Source organism: Acanthisitta chloris, unplaced genomic scaffold (assembly GCF_000695815.1).
Source record: "Acanthisitta chloris isolate BGI_N310 unplaced genomic scaffold, ASM69581v1 scaffold1089, whole genome shotgun sequence".
Taxonomy (NCBI): domain Eukaryota; kingdom Metazoa; phylum Chordata; class Aves; order Passeriformes; family Acanthisittidae; genus Acanthisitta; species Acanthisitta chloris.
The window spans coordinates 62,507-75,962 of record NW_008691791.1 but is presented as its reverse complement, the minus strand read 5'-3'; the positions used below and the strand labels follow the sequence as shown (position 1 = coordinate 75,962).

Here is a 13,456-nt window from a genome sequence, read left to right as displayed (position 1 = left end):
CTCATTTATTTTGGTTGTAAGCCATCTGGGCATCACTGCTCCTCAACACACTGTGTAGGCAGAGAATGTTACACTATTTGACAAGACACTGAGTGGCAAGAGGTTTTTCTCCACAGAAAGGAATTCTTTATGATAAACTTCAGGAGCAGCATTTAGTGGTTCTCCTGCAGCACCAGGCTGAGATAAGACATGGACAAACTAGATGGTACAGTGTACAGAAACTTCTGAGTCCCAGGCAGCAGAAAAACACACCTCAGACATGATGCTGACAGAACTGACCAGTTCTGGTGCAGACTGGGAGTAGATCAATACAAACATACTGATTAATAAAACATAAAAGTTCCTGTTGAAGCTGTACTCGCTATCAATTATATTACAGGGATCAAACAGATATGGAAATCTGAAATGCACTTGAATCCAAAAATTCTTCTGTCTGCTCCACATAAAAACTGATTAACGATATTGGCCAAGAGTTTAAAATTAAATCAAGCCCATGAGTGACAGAGGATGTAACCCTCAGAGGGCAAAACTGAATTTGGTTCCTTTCTGGGGGAAAACCACTCATACATCCTTGAGTAAGAATCTTTGTTCAAAGGTTAACAGGAAACTTCAAGGTAAATATGAGCTCCTGTTATCCAAGAAGATAAGAAACACAAATGCGCTGGTGATGTTAGGATGTTGTAATAGGTTACTGAATTATACAACAGCGTTATTTCCCCAAATTCCTACAACTTGTATGACTTGACAGGGACACAGACAATGTTCCTACAGGAGATAATAAAGTGCTTTCATAAAGGATCACAACTTCCTGTGTTTCCAACAGAATTATTTACTAAAATGTTATTAAAGATGTTAACCCAGGAGCTGCTGCACCATGAACAAAACAGTCAGTAAAAATGCAGGAACAGGATATTTAAGTCTTCCTGTACAATTCTGCAGGGAAAAAAATTGCAACAAAACTCAGCAGTGGTACCTTAGGTCTTTGTTTTTAGCATAGTTCTAAAATGTGCACTGAGAGCTACAGGAGAAACCTTCCAAGCTCTACTTCACATTAGTGATGTGCATTAAAATATCCACTCTTTTCAGACAAAGGATAAGGCTTATACCAAAACCCACTGTGCCACTTGGCTGCATATCTTTGGTATATTTATAGTGCAACTGCTTCTTCTCTGAAGGGGAAAGTTTTCCACAGCACTGCATCCCCTGCCACTGAGAACCTACCACCAACTCCTACACTCACTAGGACCTCAGACACCAACCCACTGCTTTAAACAAATGAAGAATGTGCAGTGAGCAGAATTTCTCCCTGTCTTCAAACATACGACTGAAATAAAATGAACCCATGCCAGATTTCACGTTAGAAAGTAACTGCACATTTCAATTCTCTTGCAAGAGTTCAGGAGCAGACAAATGTGAGCATAAGTTTCACGGCAAGATTTAACAACAGATATCCAAGGTGCTATTGGAAAACATCTGTAATTTCATTACTGTTGATCTAGATTTTAGATTTAGTCATCCTTTGCCTCTACAAAAAGAAAAAAAACACACCTGTTTTTCATTTTGCTTAGATACTTAAGAGTTATTCAAAATGCATAGAAAGGCTAGAACTACTTCATTAAAATATATTGCAAGCACGTTTGTCTAAACTTCTATTGCTGAAGCCTTGCTGTATTGTAAGGTTTATTGGAGTCAACCTTTACACACAGTACCATGTATCGAGCTAAGCCTGGGGATATACCTGTGGTTCAGGCTGCTATTGGAGTGGGCACACCAACACACGACTATGGTACACATCATCCAGTGGCAGTGCAATAAAATGGAGAGCCAATAAATGCCATTTGGTGAGTTTTCAACTTCTAAACAACAACATTCTTTCTGAACAGGTCTGTCCAACCAAACTTGCATACTGCTGAACGCTGGCCTCGTCGCTTGGCCCCTTCCTCCTTTTCTTGTACACACTGTAAGGCATCACAGTTCTCTTGTGCAGTACTCTCACTCTGCCCAGCTCCTTCAGACGACCTTCATCGACTGCAGAGAGAACCAGGGAACACAGAATTAGTTATGTGTAGTGTCCATATGATCTTAATTTATGCAACTAACTCCAATATGCATAATGAAAACTGCATGAAGTAAGAAAACTAATCTGCAGATGAAAGTAGAGCTGAGCTACAGAGCAGTCTTCTTCAATCATGGTTGAAAACAAAACCTGGCTGGAAAGGAACTGTGTGTGAAAAGGTAAATCATGCATTACACATTTGTAATGGTGATATACAGAATTTCTGAAAATATCTTTACTGCTGTATTTAAAAATTCACCTTCATTTAATGCTCACTGCTAGATGCGGAACTCTGTCTGGGGAAGACTTGCAAACAGAACTGACCAGAAGAGACTTGCCATTAGTGTACCCCTACAAAATCCACCAGCACCAGCTTAGATAGTGTATTAATTCCAGCAAGAAGCCTCCAGGCTGTTTTCCTTAGGTAAGCATCAGGCAATAAACTATCTTCACAGAATCACAGTATGTTAAGGGGTTGGAATGGACCTTAGAGATAGATCATCCAGTCCCAACCCCCCCTACCATGGCCCTCCTGGCCCTCCAGGCCCAATCTTTTTCTCCTCATTCACACTGGTTTCTGGGTTTCTCTAGCAGAGTGAGGTTAAACACATGCCCTTACTTCAAGTCTGATCCCTGAGCTCTGTACACCAACAGAGTGAGCAGTGCAAGCACCAGCTGGGTGGGTACAACATAACTGCTCTTCAAAGGAACTACTCTTCAAAGACACACACATCATAGTTCAATCCTACTAACTTCATCTACAGATCCCTTGTGACTTAATTTATCCCGAATCATACACATAAGAGCATCGTTGAGCAAATTAAAACTTCCTTATTTTTATGAACCCAGTTGATGCTACTGCTGCAGAATAACAATGTTGTATGGCTGCTGTGTGTCAGAGAAATTGGCTCTACAGTGCTGGAGAACTCTTTCAAGAAAGTCAGACAACATACCACACACCACAGGCCACTGCAGGATAAATTAATGCAATTACTACACAATACTGGTAAAAGAAATCTTGGACTTTTCTGAAGTTAAGGTTTAAAAAGGCACTGATGTCAAGAGTCAAGTTAAACAAAGAACCTGAAATAGGAGTTTGAGAATAGAACCATAAAAATTCCAATAGTACTAGAAAAGAGATGCTTATTAGAACATCAGTACTTGGGGCCATACACTCTGCAAAGACTCCAGTTTGGGCCTTCTTTATGCTCTTAATTTATGCTTCTTTATGCTTTAAGACAAAGGTGGCCATGAAATGCTTTGCTTTGCTTTCTGAAGAATCTGCCCCTTTTCATCCCCAGAAATGGCTTATAAACATTTTTCTGCTGACTGTCTGAATTTGGCATGTGAAACTTAATGAAGGCTGCTTTACCAAGTTTAGAATGACTTCATTACTTTTATCTGTGTTTTGATTCCTAACAAGAAAGCACAATGTCTTTCTTAAGATTTAACTAGGAAAATATGGTTTGAAGGAAGAAAATCTGAGTAGCACTTGCTGAGATTGTGCTCTCCACTAATTATTGTTGGCAATTGCTTTAGACAAACACCAAGTCAAAAACACTTTATGGCTTTCTTTCCCTCTTTGAAATCCATTAGGTTTTTGATGTGTAGCCAACACCTTTCTGATATCCCAATAGGTTGGTTTTACTACCAGCCTTTCTGCCTCTTCTATTACATCCTCCTCCCTTCTAAAAGTTCACCAAGGAAAAATTTGCAAGTTTAGCTTCTGGAGGTGACACAAGTGTAAAGTTATGTTAACTTCTTAAATTGGAAAGTTTATATTTACTGCACCTCTAGGCTGACTATAAGTTTGTGTCCTGAGATGGATTTAGGCCAAGCTTAGCCTTGACAGCTTCGTGCCAAAAGCACTTTCAAAGCCGTTCACTACTCACTGTTTGAGACTCATTGATTTCGAATACTCCTGAAGCTGATTCTCTGGATGAGTTCATCTTTTGGCTCGTAGTGCTCCTGGCCCCAAATCTGATTTCCTGGACTAACTAAAGCTACTGTACCTTTAGTTTCACTGGAGCTTTCCTGGCTCAGCTGAGCTCTGTTCTTGCTGCTCAGCATTTATACCCTTACTCCACTTTTACTCATTACCTCCCTGCAATCAGGCCCACACTAGCTCCAGCTCTACAGCCATATGAAACTGTTGTAATGACCCAGCAAATTTGGTTCTAGCAAATTTGTTAAGCACTGCAGCCAAGCGTTCTCTGGGGAGAAGTCAGGCTTGCCAAACCGTGCTGTAGATCAGCCCTTTCTTGGACAGGTTTATAACACAACCCTCAGGCAGGAGAAGGCTCTCCCACAGCAGTCAAGAAAATACCAGTATCTTGAAAAAAAAATCACTGTAATATACTTCACACATGTTTTAAGCTTACACAGTAAGTTCTACATATAGACTTGGTAATGAGTTTATCATCAGGAAAAGTTTCAAGACAGATATGCTTAGTCTTACAAACTCATGTTTGATTAGCTCTATTTATATTTGTTCTGCACATTAAAGTTGGTTCCAGATTCTTTAAATAAGGTTTGAAAGGCAGAATAATAACAGCCCAAATGTCTACAGTGATTACCTGTTCTTCCACTGACTCTCCCCAAATAAAAGCTTTTATAATAAAAATAACCTCCTGTAAAAGTACTTAAATATATAAAATTTAAACTCCACCTGAAAAAGAAATGTTTTACTGAGATGTTAAGTATGAGTAAAATAATCTCAGGTATGTAGTTAAGCTTTTAGAGAAGGCAAAGAGGAACTTGTGTCACTGTAATAACAAATCTGTAAGTCAAAACTCAGCCACCTTTCAATTGCTGCTGCTCTGGAGGCAACACCATAGCAATCCAGGAAAGCGTTCCCTTTATTCATGATTTAAAACTAGGCAGAATAAATTTAAGATTATTCAATGGAGAAGAAAAGCAGATTGGGCTCTGGCACAGTTAAATTATCCTCCCAAACAGAAAAATTAAATAGCTGCTCCAGTTTAGTGGCACATGAGGAAGTTGGGGTTGTTCAGCCTGGAGAAGGGAAGACTGCGCGGAGACCTCAGAGCAACTTTTCACTATCTGAAGGGCCTACAAGGAGCTGGAGAGGGACTCTGTGTTAGGAACTGCAGTGATAGGACAAGGGGTAATGGGTTTAAACTGATGGAAGGAAAGTCAAGGTTGGATGTGAGAAAAAAAAATTTACTCTGAGGGTGGTGAGACACTGGCACAGGATGCCCAGGGATGTGGTGGTTGCCCCGACCCTGGCAGTGTTCAAGGCCAGGCTGGATGAGCCTTGAGCAACCTGATCTAGTGAGGAGGTGTCACTGCCCAGTGCAGGGGGTTGGGACTAGGTGATCTGTAAGGCCCATTCCACCCCCTAAATTCTATGATTCTATGATAAAATGTGCTCTCCGTTTAAAGTGCCAGTTGGATTCTAACAAGCTCTCTCTGCATGGGTGATGCTGGGATACAGGAGCAATCCCAGTTCAAAATGAGATACAGGCTTAATTAAATAAAATGATTTGTTGATAATAAGAAAAAAAGCCATCCCTATCTAAGTATTATTTCCAAGCTTTAGTAAAGAAATTTTAGCCAGTGACTTCCATTTCTGGAAAGACCCTGACTGCTCACATAGTGGAACAATATATTAGGGCAACTTTAATTGTTACTGTAATTGCTGAATGCAGTACTGTTACCACTAAACAGTTTTGTAAAATGGCTTATTTTCCCCTCCTCTCACTTTCTCATTTTTTACCTCTTGAGCTGTTGATTTATTTTAGTCTACAGAAGAGACACTGTCACTTGACTTACAGAACATACAAGGTTTTATCCCTTAATTCAGTTACATCTATCAATACAGCCTGGATGGCAGGTACACAAAAAACAGAGAAATCAATTCTGTAGATTGAAAGTACCTGTCATTTTAGGAAACTGGGCAACTGCAGATGCCAACTGTCTTTACTGAAATATTGTCCTCTAAGTCTCAAAGCTAAAAATGCAGTGGAATTCTTGTTCAGTAAATTACCTGTCACTTCTGTCTCTTCTCCCCTGTTCTCCTAAAGCAGCAAATTATTTATACCACAATCATCTGTTGAAATTTGGATAGAGGAGAGATTTCATCTCTAATTCAACCTTGCCACTGTGACCCCATGAAGACTGCAAAGAGGTGCTAGAATTTTTTGTTCCCAGTCCCACATGTCTGTGAAATGGAATTCACACATGGAGGATTTCCTTTCTAGGAAAACAAAGCATATCAGATATGTTGCTAAGTACCAGTAGAAAACAAAGGCAAAAGCAGGAGCGATCCAAAGTTCCCCCAATGTGCTCCTATAGAGAAATCCAAAAACTTCACATTTGGAATTTTTCCTTACAGCTTAGGAATCAATTAGCAATTTTACAACATTTTGGGAAGCTGATACCCAAATATTTTTATTCTGCATGTGCATTAATCTTTATTATTGCTACCTAATATAAGCTGGAGTGAAAAACAGCTCCATGTGGTCGGAAAGCTATGTAAGCACATGCAAAACCAGACAATGGAGCCTTGGAGAGCAAAGAGTGTTGAAAAAAGGGTGATGGTTCAAAGGGGTTTGTAGCAAACTATTCCTAAAGCAGCTTTTTGGTGGTGGCTGAGCTGGGCCAAGCTGGTTTTGATCAGGTTTTGATCACAAGTGCTGTGGAAAGGCATTGTGCAGCCACAGTGTTCTGAATGCTCCTTCCTCTCTAGAGCCACAGCACCTCTTCCCTCATCCCCCTGGATAAACTCCTCACAAATATGACACTTTCCAATTTGTCAGGGGTACAATCTAGAGATGCAAGCAAGCTAATTCTTTTAAGTACTTTTTTTCCCAGTTATAGGAAAACAAGTGAAGAAATAATCACACATAAGTGATGAATTTATTAACTTGCTTGTTTTTTGACTTGTAAAAAGGATAATGCCAATTCCCCAAACACTCCACATTAGTCACAGGAAAATATTTCTTACATTTTCTGTACAGAATGGATTCAGAAGTAGTAAGAAACCTCACTGAGGTCTGGTATTTCTAATTCACTCTGAAGTGATGCTGTGTCTGATCATAAGCTTCAGTTTCCTTAAATGCTCCTTCAGCTCCTTGGAATAATGAAAGCATTTGGACATCTTCACTTTGTGCTTCTGCATCTATACTACATAGAAAACTCCACAGTGAAGGAAATAAAGGAAAAGCAAAGACCCAGCCCTAACTCAAACATTGCAATATTTAAAGCTGTGCCATTAACTGAAACCCATGCTTCACTTTGAAAGCAGAATTTGAAGGAAACTCCCATGTAAATAACTCAGATGATAAATTAGTTTCCATTTTGCTTCAAAATGGAATTTCAGAAAAACTGTTTTTCCCTCTAAGCACTAAATCCACAGAACAAAAAGCACAAAGATAAACACTCAACAACTGCTGCGTTTTCGGACTGACAGCCCCAAGGCTGCACTGAGCTTTTGAGTTTGTTTCAAGTTGTTTGTGGGTTTTAATTTTCAATTTTGAAGCACTTAGGACTTGCATAGTTTTAAAAGATGAACAGAATGTTCACATTTTCTAAATCAAAGGGGAAAAAAAAAGTTTAAAATTCAATTTACAGGGAGCTAAAAAGTTTCAGAACTCCCAAACTTTCAAACTAGGTGTAAAAATGATCAAAAGCAGCATCATCCCTTGTTGCTTACACTACGGTGATGTTAATCCATTGGAGAAACACTACAGCCTTGCTGAATTATTTTTTTTTAAAGCAAAGCTACATCTGGTTTACATGACCTTGTCACAGTTAATGATCAATGATTTTAAAACAAAGAAACTGCAAAAGGAAGAAACAAATTAACTTTTCAAATTTTACGACTGAAATAGAGAAGATATTAATTACTGGAAATAGAAAATGATTCCAGCGCAGTCAGAAGTCTAATCTGTCTGACCTTTGAATTTAAGTTCATTTCTTACTCAATTTAAAGCATTTTTTCTTGTTGTTCAGCTGCAAAATACAGGATGTCATCCTCAAAAACGAAACAGAGAATAAGCAATGCCCATTAACAGTTATATCTACATAAAACAGTGAGTTGCAATATGTTTTTTCTCATTTGCCTCTTTCATACTAGACTCATACATTAAGGGATATTAAAGACCAGTTTGCCTTGGGGTCTAAAAATCCTAACTCGAACCAAAGTCAGAGCACAGTTAAAATGAAACATAAACAACAACACACGAAAATTCAATGAAAATAATTCTTAATTAAAACCAGCAAGCACAAGTCAAAAAGGAAGTACAGTAAAATGCTCAGGATATTCTCAATCAGCCAAATCTTTCCAGCTACTCTAAGAAAAAAACACCAACAAACAGAACTTCTGAAACCACTGTTTGAAAAGAGAATGTTTGTAAGCACCTTATCAAATTGATGACCCTTAAAGCATGAAGACAGAGGAATTAGTTTTGCCAGTATAAGTTAGAGGGATCCTTAAAATGGGTAAAGATAGGAAGCTGCAACAAGGGGGAAATCCTAAAGACATTTTCCAAACAGAACTTTTGGGCTTTATGCCTGAAATCATACAACTGCTTTATGATTTGTAATTCCATCTCGAGCACTGAGCAGCCTAATCACTCGACAAAACGCATTCAGAGCCCGCTAACCCCACTGTGCCACACGGAAACAGTAACTCATTGTGCTGTGACTCTTATTATTCCTGTAGTAAACATGAAGAGAGGCCAATGGAAAACATTTCCTGTGAATACAGCGATTCAGAGCAGCTCTTGCTTTCAGCTGGAATTCACAGCAACCAGCAAAAAACTCTGGCTTACCTGCAAACAGTCCTTGAGTGCACTGCCTAACACTAAAATCCAAGTATGTCCTCCTGTTCTGGACATGTTTGAAAGACATGCACATAGAATCATAGAATCAACCAGGTTGGAAAAGACCTCAAAGATCATCAAGTCCAACCCTACCATGGTTACTACACCATGGCACTAAGTGCCACATCCAGTCTCAGCTTGAAAACCTCCAGGGATGGTGAATCCACCACCTCCCTGGGCAGCACATTCCAATGTCTGATCACTCTCTCTGTCAAAAATCTCTTCCGAATATCCAACTTAAACCTCCCCTGGCAAAGCCCGAGTCTGTGCTCTTGTCCTACTACAATACATATAAAGTTCCCAGTTTATTTATGAGGAGCTTTCATATAACACAATTATTCTAACCTGAAATCCTGAAAAATGGTGACTGAGAAATCTTAAAGAGCAAGATTTAAATCACAGAATCATTGTGATTGGAAAAGACCTTTGAGATCGAGTCCAACCATTCTCCCAGAACTGCCAAGGCCACCACAAAATCACATCCCCAAGTGCCACATCTACACAGTTTTTAAATCTCTCCAGGGGTAGTGACTCCACCAGTAACCTGGGCAGCCTGTGCCAGTGCTGGACAACCCTTTCAGTGAAGAAACTTTCCCTAACATCCAACCTAAACCTTCCCCAGTGCAATTTAATTGCCTTTCTTCTTGCCCTGTCAAGGACTGATACTGATATTTCTCCAAGGACTTGCTTTTCAGAGATGCAGTATTAAAAATAACTACTAGTACCTGGGAAAATGTTAGTTAAAAGAGACTGAACAACTTCCCATCTGCAAACAGTATCTATTGCCTTCAAAGTTAAGACACTAAGACCAGGGGAAAAAAAAAAAGGAATATAATCTAGTTGATGGCAAGTTGACAAAGATAACTATTTCACTTTTAGATGCTTTTCCAGAGGACAAAATGAACTAGTCAGTTCTTTTGAAGTGGTATCTCTGACACTATTCCTGATGACTTCAGATACGAGAAATCAGAGTCTGAACTGCCAACGAAGGATATTAACTGCATACCCAGGACACTTCGGTGGTTTTGTTTCTTTTTTTCTCTTCTGTTTTAACACCACTTCTTGGTTATCTAATCAATTTTGAGCTGCCTTCACTTTAAACGCACCATGCACACAAGGCCAGAAGCAGAACCACAGCTCTGGTTTCAAAGCATGAGCACTGTGAGACACTATTCCTGAGCATGTTCTCCCTAAACCAGGTTCCCTGGCTGCAGCCTCCAGGCACTCAGCAGACTGCACAAGGTAGTTTTGCAGATCAGAACTAGCTAAGTGAAAGTTTTAGCAGCTCGTTCATGACCTGACTCATTTTTGCTGGACTCCACAGGCATTTCTAATGCCTGATTCAGATCACAGTGGGTTCTGGGGAGGTTTATTTGCACTGGGTCGGCATTGCATTATCCTGCATCAGATGTATCTCCTCCACACTTCTCAGAACCTTTCTTTCTTAGCTGAGCTTTTCTGTTCCTCAAAGTATCCAAGTTATTCAGAACAACACAGGAATGTTCTGTATTTTGAGCTGCTCATTTCTCTTTCAAGACAGAAGGGAAAATCATGGTCAAAATCCAATAAGCACTTGGAAACATTACATGAAAGCAACTCTGATTCACTGGCTAACACATATATCAGAGACTTTAGCAAGGTATTTGTCAGCTCCAGAACATAATCAAAAGTGGCTCAGTTACTGGTGGGAGAGACACATTAAACATGCTATCAAATCTGTGAAATAAAGCCTGAGAATACTAATGCATCTTAAATAGAAAAGATTAGGGATGATGATGGTGGTGATGGTAGGATAAGGGGGATGGCTTTAAGCTTAAGTAGTGTAAGATGTAGATTAGATATTAGGAAGAAATTGTTCCCTGTGAGGGTGGTGAGACACTGGCACAGGTTGCCCAGAGAAGCTGTGATTGCTCAATCCCTGGGAGTGTTCCAGGCCAGGTTGGATGGGGCAGGGGAAACTGGGGCTAGTGAAGATGTCTCTGCCCATGGCAGGGGGTTGGCACTAGATGGTCCTTAATGTCCCTTCCAAGCCAAACCATTCTGTGATTCTACGAAAAGACAGCACAAAAGACAAAAGAAAGAGGGTTATGCTTTAAGGAGTTACAGCTCCAAAATAAATGGGGAAGGAAACGGAAAAAAAATCTGAAAGAGTACAAGAGTTAAATACTATTTATTAAAATATTTGACCAGCATAGAACTGAAAATGGCAGAAAGCAGCAGGAGGATCTTTCACAAAGCAGGGCAAAGTCCTCACTAAGACTGACATATGAGAAAGCAAAAAAACCAGAGACGAGAGTCAAGCTGAGAATTACAAATGCAAACCTTTCCATGAAATAGGAAAAATTGAAGCAATTGGCAGTAGCTTATCAGCTAAATAAATCAGATTACAGCAATCAATTTGCTGGCTAAATTAATTAAAACGTGGAATCAATTATGCTCCATGTGAAAAGTTGGGATGATGTCACCAGAGCAGAGTGTGAACGTTTGGAGGCCCCGAGATTGTTCCAGAAGGTCTGACCCTGGCAGGAGTTTGCTGTGGTGGCTGGTGGAGTGTGGCTGAGCTGGGGCTCAGCATATGCCTGTGGTGTCGCTTCCACTCTCTCTGTGCCTGTGCCTAATTACAACTTTGAACTTTTATCACATTTTGAAAGCAATCCCATATGCTAGTTGTCCTCAGCATGAAATAAATCTGCATCATCTCTCCACTTGCCCCACATTATTTAACTTTTAATTTCTGCTCTTGTGCTTCTAACACCTTCTGCGTGTGGAAAATGAATCCTACAAGATTTGGCAGTCCTTGCCCTTCCCCACATTTCCCTGAATCTTCACCAACTCACGAGTTCATTTCTGGTTCAGTCACACACAAAAAAAAGCCCCAATCAACAAAACAGAATTCTTCTCCTAGAGAATCAAATGTCACAGCATTCAAAAGGTGAAGGAGTATCTTGAGCGTAACCCATCTAGGATTCATCTCTTCAATGCAAAAAAATGTCAGGGTATCTTTGTTTCTCAAGCAAAGTCCTAAAAAAAATGTAATTTAAAAATACATCTGTTTGTTAGACAATCTCCACGATGGTTATATCTTGGAATACAACATAGTTGTGAGAATTTTGCAGCCCAAGCCAAAGGTTTCATGAACCACTCTAGAAGTCAGACAATGCTTGAGGGGCACTGCTCTACTCTGCTATATGTATGTCAGAGGCAGATATACTTAGAATACCAATAAACACAGACTTTAAACTCACAGATATTAATTAAAGTTTGCAATTTCTAACCCACTTGCCCATTTATGCCATTCCAGTTCCTCCGAGCCCACAAATTAAATGCACAACATTACCTTTTCATTACATTAGCCTTTCATTTATATTTGAGCATATTTTTTGCCCGTGAGGCTAAAACCCCATGCCAGTCATTTCAATTTAATGCAAACATACTAAAAAGTGAGGGAAAAATCTGCCTAGCTATACCTTATTGGCAGGATCTTCATTGTTTAAATATCTTGTGCGCTCAAGGATCACACTGGGCTTAGGAATATACATTCTGATGGCTCTAAGTGTTCATAAACTTAATTAGAAACAGACATAAATGTGTAAGCTCTGTCTCTTCTAGAGGAGCTGCTAGAAAGAATTGCTATGTCTGCCTTTTCCTTGGTTATAGAAATTGAATTTATTACCTATAGCTCTGATAACAGTGGAAAAGTTAGTTCTTTAGAGGAACTGAGGTTGTGATCTATCAGAGTTTCTTTAAACTGTTTCCCAACTCTCTAAAGTACACAACAGCATCTTCAAAAAATTATAAACAGCAGTTGTTTCAGTGCAAACCAGCAATTTCTCCCAAATCAGACAGTTCTAAACAATTGGTCTAATGTTTTCCATCTGTGATAGTTTTGTGACCACATTTTCATCGTCTCAAGAACTTCAGTGCATTTATCCTTGTAAACATTAATCTGCCTCACACTACCCTTACAAACATTAACTTGTACTGGCTTTTGCACTAATCCCTCTGCCTGGATTCAAAGATGCAACACTACACAGATCCATCTCTTTGCCAGGGATCTGAACTATCAGACGTGACCAAATGGCAACCACAGTTCCCTTTCAGGACGGAAATATGTGATTGTGGTTTTTCTGTTAAGAGAGGGAGGAGGAATCAGTCCAATATCATGTTGATACACTCTATTTGTTAACTATATCATGAAACGAAACAGCCTCTGTACTTGATGGGGAAAAAAACAAACAATACTTGCATTCACATACACAATGAATGCAAAACATGTTGGAAATACTCTCTAATAGCAAAGAGCACTATCTAAATTGTACATGAAATTAAATGCTTTGAAAAACCACAGCGCTGGAAATTAGAGTTATTGAAACAGTTGTGACAGATTGGGTTTTTAGTGAAAACATTATGCACAAAAATATAGCTTTAAAATAAACAGAAGTTTGTATAACTGCCCAAGCCTGAAAATTTCTGGGTAAGAGTTCTAAGTTTTATTCACCAGAACTAATAACCCTCAGTTTCTTGCACGAAGCATAAAGATGCATAATGCAGT

At 39.4% G+C, this 13,456-nt stretch overlaps 1 protein-coding gene across 2 annotated transcripts in view; it reads right to left on the bottom strand.

Annotated features, from left to right (window-relative positions):
- Nucleotides 1–1,849: 1,849 nt before the first annotated feature.
- The window catches only part of ATE1 (arginyltransferase 1), a 72,278-nt gene continuing 60,671 nt past the window's right edge, over nt 1,850–13,456 (bottom strand). For both annotated transcript variants that reach the window (XM_009082349.1, XM_009082348.1), the window contains exon 11: nt 1,850–2,028. In XM_009082349.1, coding sequence (XP_009080597.1) covers nt 1,850–2,028 — 179 coding nt within the window. The remainder of the gene's footprint in view (nt 2,029–13,456) is intronic.